The sequence below is a fragment of the Panthera onca genome, chromosome A2 (assembly GCF_046562875.1).
Source record: "Panthera onca isolate mPanOnc1 chromosome A2, mPanOnc1 haplotype 2, whole genome shotgun sequence".
Lineage (NCBI taxonomy): Eukaryota > Metazoa > Chordata > Mammalia > Carnivora > Felidae > Panthera > Panthera onca.
This window is the reverse complement of record NC_138340.1, coordinates 52,355,867-52,380,635: the sequence shown is the minus strand read 5'-3', so window position 1 is coordinate 52,380,635 and position 24,769 is coordinate 52,355,867. Positions and strand designations below refer to the sequence as shown.

Sequence of the window (24,769 nt, the reverse complement as noted above, 5' to 3'; positions counted from 1 at the left end):
CTTGGCCCTCAGAGCACTCACACCTTTTAAGCAGAAGGAGCTTAGCAGCCTGTGTTCTGAAGTGAGGATTTTCCCCGCCTGGTTTGCTGCATTTCCCATCCCTCTAATTCCTTCCTGCAGGGCACCTTCTAGGTGGAAAGCTTATGTAACAAGCGCTTTAAAGTTGGCAGGAGCTGAGCTGGGCTTTGAAGACCTCCAGAAGCTATTAGGCTGTCAGAGGGAGGGTACTAATTTACTCCCTCTGAGTTGGGAAGACCTGTTCGCAGAGAAATGGAAGTAAAATGGGCCTTCAGATGTTGCAACATCCCCTGGGGGATTTTCTTTCTTCTGCTGCCTCTTGGATGGGACAGCAGAAGAGATCTGTGGTGGCCAGCATGTCTTACCCACATGCTCGGTGGGGGAGACGGTTGTAGGACATGGCCCGAAGACAGGGCAGTCTTGGCCAAATCCTTGTCAGCTACAGATGTTGGGAAAGAACTGGCCATCCCTGTTGCTGAGGAATAGGAAGCAGGAACTAGAAAGCCCTGAGTTCAACGCCACGTTCCACCACTGGTAATAATGAACATGAGCAAGTGACTTATTTGGGGGCCTCAGTTTCCTCATCTGTGTAACAGATGGCTCCTTCCCTGCTTCCTGACACACTGGGCAGCACTGTAGTAGGCTCAAGGGATGGTGGCCAACAAGAACTAGCTTGTGTCCTCATGGAGCTGACAGCCGGGCAGTGGCCAAGTGATTTCTGCAGTGTCCTGCACAGAGGGCTGGTCTAAGTCAGTAGTCACACTGGCATGGTGACAGCTGTGTGCAGACAGCATTCTTCTCCAACATCCCAAGTGGCTCACACTCAACCCCGACCAGAGGACTGCCATGCTGTTCTCCCTGCCCCGTGCCTTTCTCTTCCTGTCCATGGTTACTGTTTTGCATTGTGGCTGACAGAGTGCTTTGCCTCTCACCCCCAACACCCACCTCCCCACGAACTCCTGGAAGGTAGAAAGGATCGTATGGACAACCTGGCGTGGTCTTCTGCCTCTCCAGCATCCTTCTGCCCAGCCATACCCAATACCTCTCTGCCCAAGGGCCCCCAGGAACAACAGAACTTGCTGCCTAATGGCACACTGGATTCCACAATTGCTTTTCCTTACAGCATGCTGGACCTGGCCACTTTCACTTCCTCAGTGCCTCCATTTCCCCAACTTACAAAATCTGTAGACCGAGGCTGTGCCATTCCTGTGTGTTATCTCCTAAGGTACCAATGCTGGTGTCTTGCACTCAGCAGACACGCAATGCACATGGTTTTAATGAATGGGTTAATAAAGCAATCACAAAGCTAGCTTTCAGAGAGATGTGGCAGGGCCCTGGGATGGAAAAATGGGAGACCTCAGGCAGAGTCCAGGCTCTACTGTGTACAGCTGACGGGCGTCACTTCCGTGAGCCTCTCTTTCCCCATCTCAAAGATGGGATAATATGGGAGGGACTTTTATCATGCCTAAAGTTCTTTCAAATGCACGATCTCCCTTGAGCCACATAGCAACCAAATTGTGTGGTTATTAAATACAAGTCTCCTGAAGAGCCACCTACTATGACCAGGAGTTGAATTCAGGGGTACAAAGACCTCAGCAAACAGACCATTGGCTAGAATCCAGAGTGCCAATTTCCCTTCTGCCATGCACTGCTTGGTGACCTTGAGTGGGCTCCTGGCCCTCGGTGGGTCTCAGCCTCACAGTAGAAATCAGGCTGCAGGCATGAGAAGCCAGGCAGCCAGGGTCAGACAGCCTCAGGCTCACCTCCCAACCTGGGCAATTCCCTTCCCAGTTCTGGGTGTGGGCACATGCAGGAGGCCAGGCAGGGAGGCCGAGGGGTAAGATGGGGCACTAGTCATTCCAGATGGGACAGGATAGGACCCTAAAATCAAGTGAGAAGGGGCAAGAAGCAGGGTTCTGAATAGAAGGCAGAAGAACAAAGCCCGCACTGTCAGAAGACCTGAGTTCAAGTCCCAGTTTTGCCACTTACTAGCGATGTGACCTTGGGCAAGTCACTTACCTGCCCTGGGATAAATCTTTGCCACACAGGGTGGGATGGGGGCCTGAATAAGACTCCTGGGGTGGATTCACATTCAGTCTGCAACACACTCTGATCACATTCGTTATTTTCCTAGCTCCTCAAGTGGCCCGCTCTTTGATCCTGGGGTAGGGAGAGGCCGAGAAACAGACTGCCTGTCTTGTCCTGGCCCTGCAAGGCGGGAAGACGAATGTGACCTAGCCTGACAGTGTGGAGCTCTTGGGGTCTGGTGGAGGTTTGGGGTTTGGCAGGGCCACAAAATGCTCACCTGTAGCAGTTGTTGTTATAATTGTTATAACTTCCCAGAGCAGTCAGGCAACCCAGGCAGATGGCATAGGAGAAAAAGATCTGTGTCCCAGCATCTACCCAGACCTGCAGGAAGGCACAAAGAGGTCAGCATAAAGAGAAGTCAGATGAGTGATGGCCCTGTTCTCTGAAATCCCCCACCCACACCTTACCATCCAAAAAGTCTAGACGGAGAAATAAACGATCTTCCTAAACTTCTCAGGAACGTGTTTTAGAAGTTCTGTTATTGGGGACTGCTTCATTAAATATACATGTCCTTAATTAATTCCAGAATCTTCCAGAGGTTATGGGTAACAGTTCGCTGAACAGCAAGAATTTGGATGTTTAGGTCCCTGCTCCAGCTTGTGTGACCTTGGAAAAGCTACTTAACCTCTCTGAGGCTTAGTCTCCTCATCCGCGAAGTGGGGAATGAACTTCCCTCTTAGGATTGTCAAGAGGATTTGTGTGATACGGAATGGAAGCTCCTGGGACCCAGCTCATAAGGCAAGTCATATTTAAGCCAAATTGAGTGACTTCTTATCTTTGTGATTAAGATTACCATGAGAAAACTGTCACAGGATTCTGCCCATGAGAAAATATTTGCATAGCTGATCTGAGCATAAGAGGTGGCAGGGAAGGGGTAGGAGAAGGGGGAGGCCCACCTGTATCTTTCACCTTTCAAAACAGATGCATTTTAGGCTTCCTCTGTGGTACTTAATGGAAACTACTTTCTTAGTTTCCAGGCTCCTCTCTGACAAAAACTGCTGTTGACAGCATGAGACACACACCGGGAGTTACAATGGCTTTTCTAACATGTTTCCCCAGGCTCTCTCTGAGCCCAGCTCCAAGGAAAATCCAGAGCTAAAAGCCAAATGCAGCCGGTGACGCTGATGGTTGAGAATAGGGTGCCATCTAGAGAACAAGGCTTTGCACTAAATACAAATACTAGCTACATTTACTGAGCACTTGTTATGTGCTGGGCACCAGGGCTGAGCCCTTTGAGCATTAGGGCATTTGAATATTCACAGCATCCCTACGTGGTAAGTGCTATTATTTATAGCTGAGGAAAGTGAGGAACAGAGAAGTTGAGCAATTTATTCAAGACCACACATCTGGGAATGGCAGAGGCAAGTCTATGGAGACCCACATCTAGAGATACATACTTAACCAATCCCAGAATTTTAGAAGTCCTCTGGGATAATCTCCCACCCAAGACTCTCTTCTGAGTACTCCTGACTGTTAGAATAGTCTCTGTTTGATGACTGCTAGTGACAGGAAACTCACTATATCCTGATGTGGCCCTTTCTTCTTTAGAGAGTTCTGACCATGAGAACATTTCTTAAAATGAGAGGAAGTCCCCCTTCCTGAAGGTTCCTAGTTCTGGAGCCATCCAGACCACACCTTCCTCTTCGATGCAGTAGCACTTTAGAGATTTGGAGAAAGCACCAGTGCCCCTTGGATCCTAGAACTCGTCCTTCTCCACGCAAAATCTCTTATTTCTTCTCTCAGGGATTTGGTTACAACAGTACAGGTCACTCTACCCTGGATTTGCTGGAGTGTGTTAATCATTCAGCAAATACTTATTAAAATTAAAGATCTTAATCTTAGGCTGCTTCTCAACCTAAGAAATGAATACATTTTTTCCCTCACTGGAGTGTCTTGGAGCTAAATGAGCATCTCAAGGAGAGCCCTTTTCATGAAGTGTGTGTGTGTGTGTGTGTGTGTGTGTGTGTGTAGAGCAGGGGTGCCAGTATAACAGAGTGGACTGAGACACGGGGAAGAGGAAATGAAAAGAGTGAATATAACAAGAGCTTTTTCAAGAAATTTTGCCTCCAAAGGGAGTTGAAAGATAGGTAGTGGAAGGGGAATTGAGGGAGAATTTTTTTTTAATGGTAGAAACTCAAGGATGCTTAAATGTTGATAGGGAGGGTCCAGTGCAGACACAAATGTTAAAGATTTAGGAGAGAAATGGATGCATTTTTAAGTCCTCCCGCTCTGCCTCAGTTCCCCTATTTGCTACGTCAGTGGATTTTCTTTACCCAAATCCAGGGTAGTGACCTTACTGAGTCATCAAATCCCCAAGAAGGAAAGAGAGGTATTTTGCCTGGAGGAGGGAGAGTTCTAGGGTCCAAGGGCAGGGGTGCTTTCTCTGAATCTCTAAGACCAGTAGTAAATCATACAAAGAGGTAAAACACAGAACAGCTGCTGCCCCAGGAAACCGAAGACCAGATCACAGGAGCTACCCAGTGGGACTCCTGGCACTCTATCAAGCACAGCTCCTCTGGTACCTCACTCTTGCCTGTAATGCCTCTGCAAATTAGATGTCCCTGTACCCAGCCCCTTTTCTGTCCTCTGGCAGACTGTACAGAACTGCTTGAGAAAAACTGCCAGACTTGTGGGAAATCTAGTTTGTCCATCATGACTGAGCTCCATGGCCACTGGTTCCTCTCCACCCAGAACATGGTAAACAAGCTCTCTGTGACTTTGAAAACACCGGAGAGCTTTCTATCCACACACCCTGAAGATGTAACCCCCAAAGAATGACTTTCACTTATGGGGAATTTTCCCTGCAGTCTGTGCATTGAGCACATCAGCACTAAAACAGACATCTGCTGGTTTTGCCCACCCAGCATCCATCTCCCCCTTTCAGGTAACAGCTCCCCAGTTTTCCTTTGGGAAACCACCTCTTCTCTACTGGGAGGTAGCTTCAGAGATGGTCACATGACCCAGGACTGGCCAGTCAAAGCATTTCTCTTGACCACAGTGATTGATTCAGAGATGAGCATATGATGCAAGCCAAGACAATTAAACTCAATCCTGGGACTTTTACTGAAGCTACTGCAAATGGGATACCTTCTTTTCTCCTAGAGATGCTAAGCTTGTAATTCCTGGGGGTCATCACTGAACATGAGGGAATAGCCGGCCCGAGAATAAAACCAACGCAGAGGAAAGCAGAGTTTAGAGCAAAGAAAGACTGATATTGATGATATGACTTGAGTACCTGGATCCAGTTATGCCTGAAATGGAGGCCTAACCTAGAACATTGCACTTTCAGAGGCCTATAAATTCCTCTCTTTTTAAAAATGTTTACTTATTTATTTTTGAGAGACAGAGAAAGAGAGAGAGCACACAAGCAGGGGAGGGGCAGAGAGAGAGAGAGGGAGACAGAATCTGAAGCAGGCTCCAGACTCTGAGCTGTCAGCACACAGCCTGACACAGGGCTCAAACCCACGAACTGTGAGATCATGACCTGAGCCGAAATCAGACGTTCAACCAACTGAGCCATCCATCTAGGTGCCCCAAATTCCTCTTTTCCTTAAGTCAACTTGAACTGGATTGCTGTCACTTCAAACTCAAAGAATTCTGACTAGTAGCAACATTAAGTGCTTAGAAAAGCCCAGGGGATATAAGCCCAAATCCTTCAATCAATCCTGAATTACTGGTAAACCAGCATTTACTGAGTGCCTTCTGTATGCAGAACCCTGTGCCAGAACCTGAAAGAAATACTGTACAGTTACATATAGCACTTCATCTTTGTCTGCAGATGAGATAAGCTGAAACATTCAGAGCACAAGGTAGCCAGTACCTAGGAGTGGTCGATGGTGGTGAGGGTGGGGGAAGGATAATTAACGTGCTAGGGCAATCAGAGAAGTTGTGCTTAAAGGCACACCTTTAAAGACAAGAAAGATGGGGGAGGACATTTTGGGTCTGGAGGTTCATGTGACAGGGGGATGTTTTCTCAAATAACTTTTCCTTCTTGCTCCCCTATCTCCAAGGTAAAATGCCTGTCATTGTTATTCTGGTGGTTACCATCAAATTCATGCCTCTATACAATTCCCTTAGTTCCCCCCTCTTTGTGACACTGTGTGTTGCTTCCCAACTATGAGGAATATTGAAATTGAAATTAGTCAGTAGTCTCAGTTTATTTTTCTTCCCTTTCCTCTAGCAACTAAATAGAAGAAATATTCATTGGTTTCCAGTTGATAGGTAAAAGCAACATGCGAACTTATCCTATCTTCCATATACATATTCCACCGTTTCCCAACTTTAAATTTTGTTCCGTAAGAGCATGATCACAATGTACAGCCATTACATGTTATATTGTCTCCGTGACAGGCACGATTCAGTGTGAGCTCTACAGGTGACTATTAATTTAATGCTTACTCCAGCCCTTATGATAATACCTCTCCTGTCAGTTTGGCTGCCAGTAGCCTGTTCTCTAGTAAGTCCCTCAAGCAAGGCTCATGAGAAGTAAGATTTCCTGGCTTCTTGTATGTTCGTAATAGTTGGCTGATGGCTTTCATACTTGAACGTCAGTATGGCTGCACATAATATCCTTGGTTCTCTTTTTCTTTTCCAGAGCATCTTAAATACATTGCATAGTTTTCCCCTGGCACAGAGTGAAATGTAGAAAAGCCTGAATCCATTCTTCTCACTTAACTCTTTTTGTTTGAATGACCGACATTCAGGTGTTTTTTTTTCTCTCTCTTTAACGTTCAGTCATTTTTATTAGAATAGGTCTTAATGTTGACTAGTCTGGGTTGATTTTCCTAGGCTTCTGATATACTTTTTCAAGATAAAGTTCAAGTCTTCTCTTTTATTTCAGGAAAAAAGAATCCCTGAATTATTGTTTTTAGTATTTATTTTCTTCCACTGCTTTGGGTTTCTTCTTGGCATACTCATGTATACGTTGGATCTTTTTTTTATATCACTTTTTCTTTTATTCTTTAAATTATCTCTTCATTTCTGACTTTATTTTTTTTACTTTCCTCTTTTCCATCCCCTATTTACCTTATGATATTACCCATGATGTCTATTCACCTCTTTAGTCCTTCTATTTAGTTATTCCTCCCAAAATGTTTTGCCTTTCTTAAGCAGTACTTCCTGTCAGCCTTATTTTCAAATGTTCTTTCTGTCTAACAATTTCACCTATGCTGTTGTTTTATCACACCTGTTGGTTCTTCATTTCTTTCAGCTTGTTTTGAAATATTAAGTTTTAGCATTCAGCTGTTTTGTGGGCTTGTCTGTGGAATGCATACATTATCTATAGGAATACTATTATGTTCACAATTCTTTTTCTTATAATAGCTTTGTATGGGATTTGACATGATTCTTTTCTGTTGTTCATGTGTAGGGCAGACACATTTTCTTGTCCTCTTAGGAGATTTTCTTGTGTAGAGGAATGGGGGGATAGATGATCCAGGGTAGATTTTCTAGCCTCATAGTTACCTCTTCTGTTATTATCAAACAGTCTTGAAAACTATGACTGTGCAGACAGTACATTCTGAAATTACTGTTCTCTGTTCCCTTCCCCTACTCTTATGCCAAATTTCTCTTTTTGTTTCCTCTAGTGTCACTGATCTGCTCATTTGGATTCTGCTTCTAGTGGTTTCTCCCCAGGGTGGTGTTCTCTCTGGCTATGGAGCCTCAGCTGCTTGGTCCTTAGAGTTCCCAGGGCCCAGACCTCATGCTCGAGCTTCCCAAAGCCTTCCCACATTCACCTATAGCTTGGGGCCCACATATATTCCTCTAGTTTTGGCTGACCTTCTTCTCTATTTTTTATTTATTTTTTAGTTTAAATCCAAGTTAGTTAACATATAGGGTAATAATGATTTCAGGAACAGAATTTAGTGATGCATCACTTACATACAATACCCAGTGCTCATTCCAACAAGTGTCCTCCTTAATATCCCTTGCCCATTTAGCTCATTCCCCCACCCAACATCCCACCAGCAACCCTCAGTTTGTTCTCTGTTTTTGTCTCTTATGGTTTGTATCCCTCTCTGTTTTTATATTAGTTTTGCTTCCCTTCCCTCATGTTCATCTGTTTTGTATCTTAAATTCCACATATGAGTGAAGTCATATGATATTTGCCTTTTTCTGACTTACCTCTCTTAGCATAATACACTCCAGTTCCATCCACGTTGTTGCAAATGGCAAGATTTCATTCTTTGAATGCTGAGTAATATTCCATTGAATATATATACCACATTTTCTTTATCCATTCATCACTTGATGGACATTTGGGCTCTTTCCATACTTTGGCTACTGTCAATAGTATTGCCATAAACACCGGGGTGCATGTGTGCCTCTGAATCAGCACCCTGTATCCTTTGGATAATACCAAGTAGTGCGATTGCTAGGTCATAGGGTAGTTCTATTTTTAATTTTTTGAAGAACCTCCATGCTGTTTTCCAGAGTGGCTGCACCAGTTTGCATTCCCACCAACAGTGCAAAAGGGTTCCCCTTTCCCCACATCCTTGCCAATATCTGTTGTTGCCTGAGTTGTTGGTTCTAGCCATTCTGACAGGTGTGAGGTAGTATCTCATTGTGGTTTTGATTTGCATTTTCCTGATGATGAGTAATGGTGAGCATTTTTTCATGTGTCTGTTAGCCATCTGGATGTCTTCTTTGGAAAAGTTGTCTATTCATGTCTTTTGCCCATTTCTTCACTGGATTATTTGTTTTTTGGGGTGTTGAGTTTGATAAGTTTTTTATAGGTCTTGGGTATTAACCCTTTATCTGATATATCATTTGCAAATATCTTCTCCCATTCCATTGGTTGCCTTTTAGTTTTGCTGATTGTTTTCTTTGCTGTGCAGAAGCTTTTTATGTTGATGAGGTCCCAATAGTTCATTTTTGCTTTTGTTTCCCTTGCCTCCAGAGACAAGTAAGAAGTTGCTGCACTCAAGGTCAACGAGGCTGTTGCCTGTTTTCTCTTCTAGGATTTTGATCAGTGGAACAAAATAGAGAACCCAGAAGTGGAACCACAAATGTATGGCCAACTAATCGTTGACAATGCAGGAAAGAATATCCAATGGAATAAAGACAGTCCCTCAGCAAGTGGTGCTGGGAAAACTGGACAGCGACTGCAGAAGAATGAACCTGGACCACTTTCTTACACCACACAGAAAAATAAACTCAAAATGGATGAAAAACCTAAATGTAAGACAGGAAGCCATTAAAGTCCCAGAGGAAAAAATTGGCTGACCTTCTAAGATAGACCTTCCAAGCTTCCCCTCCTAGAGTCCTCTCCTTCCAGGGGTGAACATGTTTTAGAGAGTTCTGGTTTTCCCGGCTCTCAGGCTTCTGAATTCCTTTGGCCTTTGCCTTTATCTTCATATTCATCTTCTCTCACAAAGTTGACATTATGCAAATGTTACTGCTATCAGCATTTGGCTCCACTTGGTCACATTTTGTGGTTCTTGGAGTCATGAGCTCTAGTTCATGGAGTAATTATTGTGAAGATGTTGTCTGTAGGTTTTTTTGTTTTACTATCCTGGGTTTTCTCTTTGGGTGGAGAGAGCCTGGAAAATTTTAAGGTTTTGTTTTTTCTGCTGCCATCTTGTCTCCTTGGTTCCCAAGAAATGATCAGTGGGGAGATGAAACAAGATTGGTCTCAACTGGAGATGAGAGAATACCCAGGGTTGAGCAATTTAGTAGACAGAGGGTAACAGAAGATGAGCTAGTTTTTTAAAGGGAGGGTGGAAGTATAAAGTGGGGAAATGGGGAAGCATGGTTTTGGACAAGGCAAGTTTGAGACATCCAACTGAGATGTGCAGGAGGCAGGGGGATAGTCAAGGGCTAAATATCACAGCCTGGGCTGGAGACACACATTTAGGAGTCATCACAATTTTAGCAGTAACTTTACATCTCCTTGACTCCAGATCCACACCTTTCTCCACTGGCTTTTTCCATTTTCCACATTTGTAAAACTCAGGTTGATAAAACTTCTCTGCTTAGACACATGCTCATTGGGCATTCAAGAACCAAGAATCTTCAGGGTTAGACTTCATGAAAGTATCTCATGAAGAAGCATGATATATCTTCACATGAAGCCTCCTTAACAGACTTGCCTAAGTGAGGTGTGTCTATGTTCTTAAACATCTGCCTGTCATTGCAAAAATGCAACAAGGTCCCAGTTGTCAGCCTTCCTCCTCATCAGAGAAGGAAATAGTTAACTTATGAGGGAGCTGCTATATTTGTTAAGATAATTACTGCTGGGCTACGCAAGAATAAACAATAAACTCCCAAATCTCAATGGCTTAGGACAACATAAGTTTATCGTTTTTCATTTATTTTCCCACAAAAAGCCAAACACAGATTATGAAGGGGCTCTCTTCAACCCAGTGACTTAGCAATACAAGCCCTTCTATCTTATCTTGATACTTCTACGTCAACGCACCCTCTGAGGCAAAGGAACATAGAATTGGAGGTCTGCTTGGGAAGTTTTAAGAGTTAGACCCAGGGGTTGATTAAATCAATTCTGCCCACATATCACTAACCAGGACCAGGTTGCATGGCCCCAACCTAAAAGCAAGGGAGTCTGGGAAATGTACTCTTCCTACTTATGCAGGAAGAAAAAAGGAAGTGAGAACTGGTTGGTAAACACACAGTATTATCTCTGCTATAGGCATTATCCCACGTCTATTTCCCCTACTACTTACTTCAACTAAGAATTCCACAAACACCCAGAGATCAAACAAGATTATGGTGGCTCCTGGAATGACTCTATAAAAGATAAAAAGAGAGGCTAATAAAACAGACTAATAACATTTATGAACCCTTCCACCAATCTGGTGATGCCTTAAGAAGTGGGAAACTTCAGGGGCGCCTGGGTGGCTCAGTTGGTTAAGTGTCTGAATTCAGCTCAGGTCATGAACTTGCGGTTTGTGAGTTCAAGCCCCGCGTCGGGCTCTGTGCTGACAGCTCAGAGCCTGGAGCCTGCTTCAAATTCTGTGTCTCCCTCTCTCCCTGTTCCTCCCCTGCTCGGGCTCCATGTCTCTCTGTCTCTCGAAAATAAATAAATGCATTTTTTAAAAAAAGTGGGAAACATGAGCTAACTGTTGAAAACCTGCCTTGTACTAGAGGTTTTCACAGACACAATGTCATCATTTACATAACCATCCCACTAAGGCAAGTACTCCTATCTCCATTTTTATAGAAGAGGAAATGAGTCCATACAAAGTCAAACAGCTAATCAAGGAGAGAGTCAGGTTTGAACCCAAAGTACTCTGGCTCCATGTTTCAGAGAAAAGCTCGGGCCTCCTGGTGTGCTGAGTAGGCCTGGAGTCTCCACTAGGATATAAACAGCTCTGTGGCTGTCCAGTCAAATAGGACAAAGGCAACCCCACCTTAATGAAAGGAAGACCAGGCAACTGAACCCCATTGACCAGCATCTCCCAGGATGCTACAAAGGGGTAAGCTCAGTGGAGAAAGGGCTTCCTATTTCTCAACACAATTTGAAGGGAAAATAGTCTCCACAAAATAAACCCTAAGGAAGCTGGGTAAGTAGCTGAGAAACGGATCACTCCCCATGTTCTACAGCAATGAATGGGGGGCGTTCTGGCAGCATGAACGTAGGCGGTCCACATTCAGAGGTTTGGAGAACAGATTTGCATGGGAACAGGGGAGCAGAGCCCCTTTTAGAAGAGAGGTGGTTCCGCCCTCTAGCTCTGGGGTAACCTCACATCTTTCGGGACAGTTGGTTCCAGTGAGCGCTGGTGCACAGTAGGTACAGAAAGCAAAGGATCAGAGTGTAACCCCACTTCCCAATGAGACCCACAGGGCCCAGCACAGGGCTGCACAGAGTAGTAGGTCCTTGATGATATTAGCCAGGAGGAACAAAGAACGGTGGATGCACAAGGACAAATTCTTCCCTACCCACACTGAGAAGCTATGTTTTTCATGACAGACACTCAGTATTTGCTGCCCCAGTCCACATGAAGAACACTTTACAGTTTACAAAGCACCTGCTTATGTTCTGTGACCCACAGGCCGCCCTGAGGTGGACATGATTATCCCCAGGTTAGAGACAGCTGTGGGGAGGGGCAGAAACATGCTTTCCCTCTCCCCACATTTCCATTTTGACCATATATGTAGAATGTCTTATCCCTTAGAAGTTTGGGAATGAAAGCTTAGTGTCTTTTTCTCACCTCTTGGAGAGAGACTTCTACTCGGCAGGGATCAAGGAGAGGGGTTATTGTGCCTATGTGGTTAGCACCTCCCTCTTTTTCTCTCACAAGCAAAAGGTTCAATAAGACAATGTGTGTGAAAGAGATATTCGACACAGTGGCTAGCTCTTGGAGGGCACTGGGAAGTGCTCAGAAACCCAGCCATGAGCTCTAACAGTAGGTGTTTAATCAACATTAATCCCTCCTCAGATACGCCAGTATTGAAAAATCTAGAAAAAAAAACCAAACCAAAAACCTCTTCCCTTCTTTTCCCTACAGTACACATGCACTGGGAATCTACCATGTGCCAGGCACAGTACCAGCATCTCCCGCCCTCAGGGAGCTTACATTCTAGCAGGAGAGACAGACCACACACCAAAGCAGAGAAGAGGCAATACAACACCTGGTGGACAGGAGCAAGCAGGGACTATATGGGAGATGAGGTTTCGAGGCAGTGAAGGTGTCGCTGCTGTCTCTGGAGGCTGAGAGGGAACTGGAGCCAAAGGTCTCATTTTCTGTGGTGTCTGGCACAGCATGGGGGACAGGAAGACACTTCCCTAGAAACGTGCTTTCAGGTCCACAAACAGAGCCGACCATCAGAGCAGAAGGGCAGTTCCTCTGCGCATCACCAAAGCGGAGGCCAGTGGGCGGGCCCGGTATGCCCCTATCTGTGTCCTGGAGTGGGTGGGATTTGTGGCACTGACCCTTCGAGGTCCCTGACAAATGTAGCATTAGCCCATCCTGCCCTCAGTGAAAGGAGGGGAGTGAGGACAGTGATGCCAATGATCATGACACCAGCTCACCTCTGTTAGTGCCTATGACACGGCAGGGGCTGTGTTCCAAGCGTCAGACTCACTGTTGAAGTCAGTGCTATTATTATCCCCCTTTTATAGATGAAAAACTAGTGCCCACAGGAGTGAAGTCACTTGTCTCTTTAGCTTTGGACAGACAGACACCCTGGCCACTGTGTGAGGAGTCAGCCTTAGGGACAAATGAGCCTCTGGAACTGCCCTTTGGCATGTGGCCTGCCCTCTGGGAGACCATGCTAAGGGGTCTAAAGGGGGACTAAATTAAATCACGTGGCTTCTGTCAGGTGCCTGATTCCAAGCCTTGCTATGGCTTAATGGAAGGATGTGAGCTTTGGGGTCAGGCAGGAGCCCAGCTTGTCCACTTACCTGCTGTGCAACCCTAGGTAAGTTACTTCACCTCTCTGAACTTCGACTTCTTTGTCCGTGAAAGATATGGCGAGTGTAAGGTACACAGTGGGATACCTGGTAAGATTTCCTTAATGTGATTTCTTTTGGGGGCTAACACTTCTCAACTGTACCATGAAAACAAGCTCTTGCTCCTTTTCCCCCATCACAGCCTCTTCAGACCAGGTGAACAAATCAGATGTCTGAGTAGCACCAAACACTGCAGCTGCCCATCACTAACGCAGACCCACTTACTTCTAGAGCCTGGAACATGGGTACGCCAGTGAGGGGTGGAAGGAGCCAGCGTCTCACCACTCCCAGGCTCCTTGCCGTCCAAATGCCTGGCCAAGAAGATGCGTAAAAACCGCCAGACCCAACAGCACATGCAGCATTTGGCTTTTGGGTCCAAGTAGCCAGAACAGGGCTTGGTGGCCCTCCTGGGGCTCACAACCTACAGGCTTTTGTCTCCTTAACATTTTCTTTTATACAGACCACCACACAAAGACACACAAACACACATACACAACACAACTTTTGTAAGCGGAGCCTTCGACTGAGGCTAAAACATAACTTATATGGCCCGGCAGAAAATGGCTGAGTTAAGCTCTTTCTTTTCTCCTTTTATATTGGTAAAGATTCTCAAAAGATTAAAAGTAGGTTAGGAAAATAATACAACAGCTGTGTTTCCAGTGTGTACCTGACAACGGCTTTTGTAGAAGTGAATAATTACATGAAAATCACTTCCTTCCCACCTCTTTCTCAGCCCCCTCTGGGTTGCTAGGCGCCCTCTCTCCTTCTTTCTGCTAATGCCACATACAGAAGCTGATGAATACAGTATGGCCATTATGAGGGAAGGGAGTTGGGAGAGAGAAGGATTCAAATGCTCCCTCCCTGATGGATTCAATGGTGGGGAGAGGGCTTTGGGGGAGTCCACTCTGGATATATTTAAATGCTAATGCACTGGGCAGGCGGGCAGGGCCAGTGGGAACAGTGGTGGGAAGGGGCAGAAGCTCTTGGCCTGTAAGCCCCACTGGAAATATGTTCTACAGCCTCTGGCTCTGGAGCCAAGCACTTCCCTGGGCAGCCAGCCCTGGGGGCTGGACTGGGGCCCTGCCAAAGGCCCTGCCAGTAAAGTGTCATTGGGCTGAAGGGTTGCACTGCGGGCGGTGAGGAGCTGTTCAGTTCTGCAGGGGTGGGTGGGGGGGAGCCTGGGCGTGTAGGCTAACCCTGGTGGCCCTTTTGTGTGGAGCAGGGAGCGGGGTCACTGTGGCTGGGTCTTTGCCCGGAGGCTGGACAGCCATGTCCCAGTCACAGAGAGCTGAGGGAGTATATGGGTGTTGTTGGCACTGAGCTGATGGCAATGACCTCGTGCCTTCTGTGGCGGAATCCTGAGGCCTGTGCATGCCTACCCCCTAATCCATCACATGAGACAATTGAGTCCCATCTTACCAAATGGCTAAAGAGAGGAGGTTCTGAGAGTAGGAAGCATGAGCAAGGCCCACAGATAGCATGTTCCCTGCCCTGAGCTTTTCCCAGGACTGCCCATGCACCCTCAAGGGGTTGCACTTTAGGCCAAAAGTGTTCCTCTGGGGGGACACAACTGGCACTCTGGACAGGACAATTCACTGTGCAAGATGTCCTCTTCACTGCAGGGGTGTAACATCACTGGCTTCTACTCTCTAAATACTAGAAGTAGCCGCAGTCAGCACAGAAACCAGAACTAGGCTTCCATGTGTTTCTAAGTGATCCTTGGACAGTGGTCCTATCTAGCCCTGGTTGAGAACCACTGAGGCACGAGGAATCTGAGCTGGCATCAGTGGTGAGGCTGCAGAGCCCACATCCCATCTCTGGGAGCACAGGGCCAGGGACTTCTTGGCCAAATGAGACCTGAGCTCCCAACCAAGCCCCAAACTGGCACATTCTCCCATGTCAGCTGAGCAAGCAGCCAAGATGAAGCCTCATCAGCTTCTGCCATAACCACTTCTCTCTTCTCATAATCACTGAGCTGGTTCAAGGCAGAGAGCCAAGGAAAGAGAGGGCACGCCAGGATGCTCCATGCCCTGGGAGAGCCAAGTGGCCACATGCAGTCCTGTCTACAGAAAGGACTCCCTTGAGAGGAAAATGAAAAAGAAAGCAGCCACAGTTGGTGAAGGCAGCCACCTCTGCATTTGCCCAGAGACAAAAGAGTGAATACATTTAATCCCATCATCATATTCATTGCCTATGGTCTGTCTCTTCCACCTAGAACAGAGACTCAATGAGCAGGGACTTTCATTTGTTTGTTCACTGATGCATCTCTGGCACTTCGCACACTGGTTAATACTCAACAACATGTGCTGAAAGCCCACAGCTGCTTGGAGTCTCCAGGACATAGGAAGGGAAGATTCAAGGCTCATGCAGAGTCCTAGCTACCAGGCTAAGTGGAGAATGTGCTGGACTGACAAGGTTAGGACCCCTGTTTCCAATTCCAGGTTGCCCTGATAGTTCCTGGGTGTTCTCCCTCAAATTCTTTCTCCTGGCCTCAGTTTTCTAATCTGTAAAATGAGGAAACTGGGTTGTAATGGCGATGACAAGTATGTGGCAAGCACATCCCCCTCCATTTCCTGCCCATGGCAGACATTGCTAATCAATTTCACTCCATTTCTTCCCATCCATGGCAGACATTGTTAATCAATCCCACTCCAATTCCTGCCCATGGCAGACATTGCTAATCAATTTCACTCCATTTCTTCCCATCCATGGCAGACATTGTTAATCAGTCCCCCTCCAATTCCTGCCCATGGAAGACATTGCTAATGAATTTAACCCCCATTTCTTCCCATCCGTGGCAGACATTGTTAATCAATCCCACTCCAATTCCTGCCCATGGCAGACATTGCTAATCAATTTCACTCCATTTCTTCCCATCCATGGCAGACATTGTTAATCAGTCCCCCTCCAATTCCTGCCCATGGAAGACATTGCTAATGAATTTAACCCCCCATTTCTTCCCATCCATGGCAGACATTGCTAATCAATCCCATTCATATTCCTGCCCATGGTAAACACTGTTAATCAACCCTCCCCCTTCCCCACCTTTCCTCTCACGGCAGATATTGTTAATCATTCACAACACTCTCTTGCCCTCCCCTCTGCCCAGCTATGGTAGAATTCCTCCATTCAGTCAGAGTTGGTAAGTGAGCTGAAACCCGTGAAAGATGGTCTTCTAGCCCTGGACACCAGGCTTATATAGCAAGGATATGTTTTGGGGTCAATGGAGACTCACTTTCCTTGAGGTGTTTTGACCTTCTAGTCTTGAAAGCCCAGGAAGACACTGTGACACCAGAGTTTAAGCTCCTGCCCCTTCCCAGGAGCAAACTTCAATTCAAACGCAAGGAGCAGAGAGTCTTTATAAAGGGAAGAGGAGGAGGATGCCACACTCATGGAAATATACATTTTCAATAGGTTTGTAGCACTTGTCCTGGCCTGGAAAGCTGAAAGGAAGAGGAGGGATATTCTAGGGGTGCAAGTGGTATCAGCAAAGAAAGGCCTAGAGGCAGGGAAAAGAAAGATCTATGTGAAGTTGCCCAGCAGAAATGCTTCCAAGCTAAGCAAAGGATGTCGAGCGGGGATAGAACGTGCCTTCCTGAACTGCACAGATTTACAGAGCTGGCATTTCATTCATCACTATATGTTTGGCTGGAAGTTGCTCTTACTTTGAATTGGAAAACACCTGTGGTAGTCATAGGGACGAGGCAGGAAGATGCTACTCACTTCCATGGGAAACAGAATTCTGAGAGTGAAAGGGAAAGGAACTCAAATTCCTGCCTGGAAGAGCCTCCTTGAGGGGTTCCATTGTGGTGAGGGTATGGGGACAGTCACAGCAGCAAAAGAGCTTTCTCCCCAGCTGAGAGCTCCAGCCCCAGGATGAGCTCCCTCTTGCTAAGTAGTTGGGGGTGCAGTGAGGAAATTCTTGCACTGCATTGGAAGTTAGAGCAGAAATCTCAGAGGTTTTCTGCTGTTAACAAACTTAACGATCAGGGGGTCAATTCCCCCCAACAACACTTTCTGTGCATCACCTATCTGCCAGGTGTAGAGAATACACAAATAATAAGACCCTAGTCCCTGCTCAGAAGCTTGTAATCTAGCAAGTGAATGAGGGGAAAGGAAGTCAAACAAGACCTTCCCCGGTCCACAGTATCAGACAGATCTTGAGTGCCTGCTCTGCTGGGTGACATGGAGGGGGCACTTCTTTGAACCTCAGTTTCTTCAGGGGTACTGTGGGGATAACAACAGCTCCAAGGTGCTGGCATTGTTCTGGACACAAGACAAGACAACACATGTAGAGCACACACTGGCCCCTGGCTCACGTTAAAAGCTGCATCCAGTGGGAGGGGCCGAGTGGCCAGAGGGGTCATTACTTCCGGCTTGAGGAAGAGTCTGAGGAGTCTGAAAAGCCAAGTAGATGTGTCCCAGGAGGAGAAGCAAAAGAATAGTCAGCTATTCTAGACTGGTCCCAGAGCCCTGGCCTTGTCTCCACCCCAGGGTGAGTGCTCCCATGAGGGCCAGGAAGCTCATGCCTCCTCTCCCAGGCCCAGCAGACAAACCCCAGGGAGCTGAGCTCTTCAGGCTTCACTTCCTCTCCCTGGGACCTCACTTTTGGGCAGCATCAGGAGTGAGAACAGAGGGGAAACCCACCACCTCCATATGGGCCTTCAAGGAACTATGCACGCTGCTCACCTGAGTACCACCTGAGAATGCAGACACCAGCTTGCTCCTGAAAAAGGTGAGTGTGTTCTATCATCTCAGCAGCAGAAACCCAGGCCCTCAAATCCTCATGCACCTCACTCTCTTTTCTGGAGGCCTAAAAAGGCTATTACCTCAGTCCTTCCCAAAATGCTTTGAGCTAGGTACTATTATTTTTTTTAATGCTTATTTGAGAGAGATAGGGAGACAGAGTGTGAATGGGGGAGGGACAGAGAGAGAGAGGGAGACACAGAATCTGAAGTAGGCTCCAGGCTCTGAGCTGTCAGCACAGAGCCTGATACAGGGCTCAAACTCACCAACCGTGAGATTGTGACCTGAGCTGAAGTCAGCCACTTAACCAACAGAGCCACTGAGGCGCCCTGGTACTATTATTATCTCTCTTTATGGATAAGGAAGCTGAGGCCCAGAGAGGTCATGGACGTGGCCTTTGATCACCCAACCGGTAAGTGGAAGATTCAAACCCTATGTGTCTGATTCCAAAGCCAGGAGATTGCCACTGTGTCAACCAAGAAGAGAGTACCCAGGGTGACCAGCCTCATAGGCGCAAAGTCCAGATGGATCTGGATAACATGCAGTGGCCTGCCCACATCCACTCACATACTGTTTCCTTCCACCTCCCTGCATCCTTGTCAAACTGCATGGCCCCATGGCTACCTGACCCACACTGCCTCTCCCCTGCTCATCTGAATGGAGAGGTGACAGCTTTAAACACCAGCAGATCCTTGAGAATCATGGCACCCAGAGCATGCAGGGCAGATGACAGAAGCAGGTTCAAGTGATGGACTGAGTAAGCCACCACAGCAGTACCCGCAGACTCTGACACCAGCTGCCTGAGCACCACAACGTCTTAGAGGGGCCAGAACCCAGGAGGGATGGCTAACCTCACAGACGGACTAATGGGAGACACTGACAGGTTGCCACATGTCCTCCCAAATGATGCTCCACCAGTGTGGCCTTGGCTCTGGGCAAAGTGGTCATGACTGAGGGGCTGACCTCATTCCTCATGCCCTCCCTTAGCAAGTTCTGCGGGCATTGGCTTGAGGAACAAAACCAAGAATGATCATTTTAAAAATAAATCAAGGCATGAATGCTGAAGTGTTTAGCGGGTAAAGTGTGCTGATGTCTGCAACTTACTCTGAAATGTATCAAAAAATAAATTAAACGGATGGATGGATAGAAGGCTTGGAGAGGCCTGCGATGAAGCAGACACAGCAAAACATCGATGGCAGAATCTAGGTGGTGGGTATGTGGGTATGTGCAGGCAGAACCAACAAGATGACACAAAGGATGCTCCCATGCCAGCAGTGGGAACTGGTGGGCTCAATGAGATGAATCATATACGCAAACTGGGGAGGGAAATGCTTCCCAGGGATGCATCAGTGAGGATACCTAGGCTTTGTGACCAGTAACTCATGATCAAATCACTGGGGGGTAAACTTAGGTAATCCCTCTGCTGTCCAGGTGACAGTCAGAAGCCACATTCAGTGTCAGCTCCCAACCAGAAAACCTGGCAGTTTATTATCCTTGACATCACCTCATTGATTTAAAACACTTCTGAATTCCTTAAATCATCCAACTGCAATTCATGGTTTTATCCGAGTTTTTAAAGCTCATTTTCAGCCACAATTGTCTTCTGGATGAGGTAGATCAGCCTTCCAGGGCTTACGGGAGAAGGAGGAACAATGGACCAGAACGTAGCAGTCCCCAGTTGCCCTTGAGACTGTATGGATTCATTTTATATTTGGTTCTTGGGCACTCAGAAAGAAGCCCATGCCCATAATTTATCTTCCCGTCTTTCTTAGAACCCTTTCTTTCTTTTCCACTCTGTTTCTTCTCCACTTTGTCACCAATTCTGACGTATAAACAGTTATCACGTCACCCACTGTCCCAGGCATGATCAAAACACTGAAATGATGACCACATTCTACACAAGCACTTAGTGAGTACTTGCTATGTGCTGAGCCATGCGCAAGCCTCCACCATGGGAGAGGTATAGTTGAATAAGATGTTGTCCAGGTTCTGGAAGGGTAGTCTTGGGCGATGATCAAGTGTAGTTTGGATTATCTCCACAAGGAAGTTAACCACATACTCGCTTAGAATGCTGTTCATCTGACCCTTTCCCTCAGTCTTATGGCCTTGAGAAATCTTAATGCACTATCATCCATTATCTTGGAGGCATGTGCATGATTTATAACATAAAAATACTCACATGACTGCAGATATATCATCTCATATCTCTGAGTCTCATTTTCACAAAGGACATTTTAAAGAATAATTCCTGGGCTGACACCTTTTATTAATCAGACACATACAACTGCTAATAAGCACCTCCCATGGGTATGAAGTAGCCCACAGGAATGGGTCGTAAGGGAGAAAAGAAAAGCAAAGGGCTACTGGTAATGAAAAGCTTGAAAACAAGTGATTTTACTTGATGCTCTAATTTTATGGTTGAGGGAACAGTGTGGCACAAGGAAGGACAATGTCTTTTCAAGGTCAGTGATGGAACTGGGTACCCTGATTCTAAGTCTGGGAGTTACCCACTATGCGACACTGCCTCCTTGGGGCAGGGGAGGGTGGGAAATGCAAGGACCAAGGCACAACATCGGAGGCTGAGCTTTGCCCACCAGCCCCTAGTATTTGGAACATCTCTAAGGCTCTAATCAAGGAGACAGAGCTATGTTTGACCTCTTTGTGAACATTATGCAGGACTCAGTGCTTGCCCTGCAGGGCTTTTCAGTGCTTGGTTTGCATATGAGAAGTGAGGGAAGCAGAACATGAGATTCACACACCAGTGAGTTTTCACAGAGAAGAACATCAAATGTCACAATCCCAGCAAACTAAGATGTATCAAACCCTAGTCATCTTGCTGCTTACAGACAGAAAAGATCCTTGCTTTCCTTGTTCCAATATGTGCTGGGTCAGAAATCATCAGAACACATTGCATTTGCAAAGCAGACTTCTTCTTAACTAAGGAGGGGTTGCAGGAGGCAGTCACAGCATCTTAATTATAAGAACTACATGCACCTCTCTGCAACCCTTGTGTTTCTCAGGGCTCTGTTGTGCACATCAACCTGTTTGTTACTCTCAGCAGTCATTTGAGGTACAGATGGGAGGTCTTATTAAAATGGAAGCCCAGAGAGGTTAAGTGATCTGCCCAAGGTCACAAAGCTAGGGAGTCAGGAGCTGATTCTATGTCTAGCCTAACTCCTTAACTTCACAGATGGGAAAACAAGCTCAAAGGGGTAGAAAGATGACAGATGTTTCAACAGGAAGTTCTGCATTCCAGTCCAGTTCTCTGCCAGCTGAGGTCTTGGGTAAGTCAGGTCCTCTCTCTAGGATTCAGCCACTGATCCACAAAAGAAGAAAGAAGGCCTAGATATTGACTTTCAAACTTGTTAAAATAGCAAATAAATGGGCTCCATGGGGCTTTTTATCTTGATGAATATGATTTTTACTGAATGTGCTGGAAGTATACTTATTGTCAGAAAATATATTCAGTGGGTAGTATGAAATATGAAATCACCATAAACATATGACTTTATGGATAAAATTGAGCTGCTGAATTAAGCATGAATGACTAAGGGCTAATTCTCTTAAATGTGCTACCTGAACATTCAGTGTGTCATATTCAAGACTAGTAGATGAAGAGAAGCAAATACCTGAGGGTTAAACATATTTTTATGGGAGATACAGAAAACACATAATTATAAAATATCATAACCATTTAAAAATTCATAGCCTGGCTTGAAAGGAAGATATAAAATTCTCCCAGATGCCAGAATGAGAGAAGTCAAAGCTGAAAGAGAAGGAGGAGGAAGAGACTTAGCAACCCATGGGGATATCCAACCAGATAGAAGCCCAAGAGGCTGAGGTTTAAATTCCTTTTCAAGGACAGAATTAAGATTACAGCCCCTGAGCATGACCAAAAGCTGAGTGGGCTTACTGAAAAAAGTGAGGAGCTAGAAAAGGACTGTCCTATGATGAATGTGGTATTAGAAAATTCTACCCCTTAGCCCAGAACTCAACATGGAACTTCTAGGTATGGATATGACCACACATGGCTCCTGTAAAGTAGGCACCCAAGCTTAAACTGCAACTTGAAAATCACCATCCTAGAATTCCATACCCAGCAAAACTACCATTCAAGAATGACAGTGAAATAAATATCTTTTCAGACATAAACAGACTAGTTCCCATGGGGCTGCTTAAAGAAATATTAAAGGATGCACTGCAATACAAAGGAAATTTAATTCAGTAGAAAGAAGTGAAAGAAATGGGGAGCAAAGAAATTGGTAAACATTATCAACATATCATCCAAGAATCAACTCTAGAAAGTAACAAGGCAATATTTTAAAAAGTAGTAAATAACCATAACAAGGGTGAGGGTGTGCGTGTGGAATTTGGAGGGAATTTTGCATCTTTGTTATTTTCTTGTTCAGAAAAAGGACAAGGCTGGTTAACAGCCACTCTGATTAATTCAGCATCTTTTGTCTTTCCAGTGTACCCCAAGAGAGACTCTTTCTTCCCAGCTGGGAACTGCCACATGGGCAGCTACCACCTCCTTCTCAGCACTTCACAGGGCGGCCCTCCAGTTGCCGTGCTTTCTGCCCAAGACAACTGTGTCCACAGTTCTGGTGCTGATTCTTTAATGGGCATGCTCTGAACTCTTCTGGAAATAACCTGGGCCCTACAGTGTACAGTAAGGAACCCCAGAATACTGATAGCATGCCTTCGAAGAGTCAGGGGTCACTGCTCCATTTCCAAGTTTCTGGAGTAATTTGAGTTTCAGTTTCCATAGACACCCCCATCCCTGGTTCCTGGGCCCTTTTCCCTCTAGAGCACTACTGGCCAATAGAATTCTATCTGCAATGATAGAAATGTTCTATATCTGCTCTGTACAGTATGGTAGCCCCTGGCCACATGTGGCTATTGAGCACCAGGTATTTGCCGAATGAAACTGAGGAAATTGAACCTTAACTTTTACTTAATTTTGATTACTTTAAATTTTAATAGTGAGTTATGGCTTGTGGCTACCTTAACTGACTGCATAATTCTAAAGGGTGGGCATCCCTGAAGGGATCCATTCTACTCCCAAATGATTCTTGAGAGACAGTCCCCTGTCTCTACAGGAATCTCTGAAGTGAGCTCACCCTCCCTCTGCTCTGGTGTGTGCGTGAGGGCAGGTGGGTGGCCCCAACACTCGGCCCCCACCCCTCTCCTTCCCCTGACCACAACCCTGATGCTCATCTGGCAGCCTCAGCCCGCCCTGCGTGCTCTCTCAGACCGCCCTGCGTGCTCTCTCAGACCAGCACGCCTCAAACCTGCCTGTGTACACAAACCAGAGACAGCTGTTGTTAAAATGCAGACTCTGATGAATATGTTTGGGATGGAGCCCGCAAGTCTGCATTTTTCAACAAGCTGGCAAATGAGGCTGTTGCTGCTGCTGGTGGTCTGGGGACCACACTTTGAGCAAGACAGTTTTAGGACAGTTGTCCTGAAATGTCACGTCACTCTGCCTGTAGGCACCATGACAGCTGGCATCATATCAGCTCCCATTAATATTTGTATCTTCTGTTTTTGCCATACCTGTTTTCCACGGGGTTTTAAAAGCAAACTCTATGAGAACAGGATAGGTCAAATCAGCTCATGCTGAACAGAGCTGCCAAAAAACCCTGAAGTGTTAGTCAAGAACATAAAATTAAAGGCATATTCATCTCTTAAAGAAAACAAGAGCCAACATTCATTGAGCATTTACTATGCACTGGATATGATGTTACGCACATCATGAATGAGGATGATCTCATTTGATCCTCTCAACAACCCTTTTTATAGATTAAAAAAAAAAAAACCAGGGGTGCCTGGGTGGCTCAATCAGTTAAGAGTCACATCCGACATCAGCTCAGGTCACGATCTCATGGTTGGTGAGTTTGAGCTCCATGTCAGGCTCTGTTCTGTGTCTCTCAAAAATGAATAAATGTTAAAAAAAAAAAAAAAAAGAAAAACAACAACAACAAAACCAATGAAGGCCCAGAGAGCTCAGTAATTGCCTGAGGTTACAGTTAGTAAGCGGATGAGCCATGATTCAAATCCAAGCAATCTGATGGGAAACCCCACACTATACCAGAGCTCTGGTGGAAAGCTCAAGTCCAGGGATCTTGATTGTTGGCAGTGGATGGACTCCTTTACAGAAAAACATGCTTAATGAGGTATCTACACACAAATGTTCCTAGCAGCTTTATTCATAATTGCCCAACTTGGAAGTACCCAAGACGTCCATCAATAAATGAAAGGATAAACAAACTACGGTACATCTTGAGGACAGACAATTATTCAGTGATAAAAAGAAACGAGATTCTAAGCCACAGAAAGATATGCATAAACCTAAAAAGCTTATGACTAGGTGAAGGACGCCAATCTGAAAAGGCTACACGCTGTAGAACACTCTGGAAAAGGCAAAACTATGGAGACAGGAACAAGATCAGTGGTTGCCAGGGGCTTGGGGAGGAAGGAAGGATGAATGGGTGGAGCACGGGATGT

General features: G+C 45.8%; 1 protein-coding gene across 1 annotated transcript in view; it reads right to left on the bottom strand.

The window, feature by feature from the left end:
- SLC6A11 (solute carrier family 6 member 11) overlaps positions 1–24,769 on the bottom strand; it is a 135,945-nt gene that overhangs the window by 29,636 nt on the left and 81,540 nt on the right. Inside the window, exon 7 of the mRNA XM_060631769.3 lies at positions 2,324–2,427. Within this exon, the coding sequence (XP_060487752.1) occupies positions 2,324–2,427 (104 nt within the window). The remainder of the gene's footprint in view (positions 1–2,323; positions 2,428–24,769) is intronic.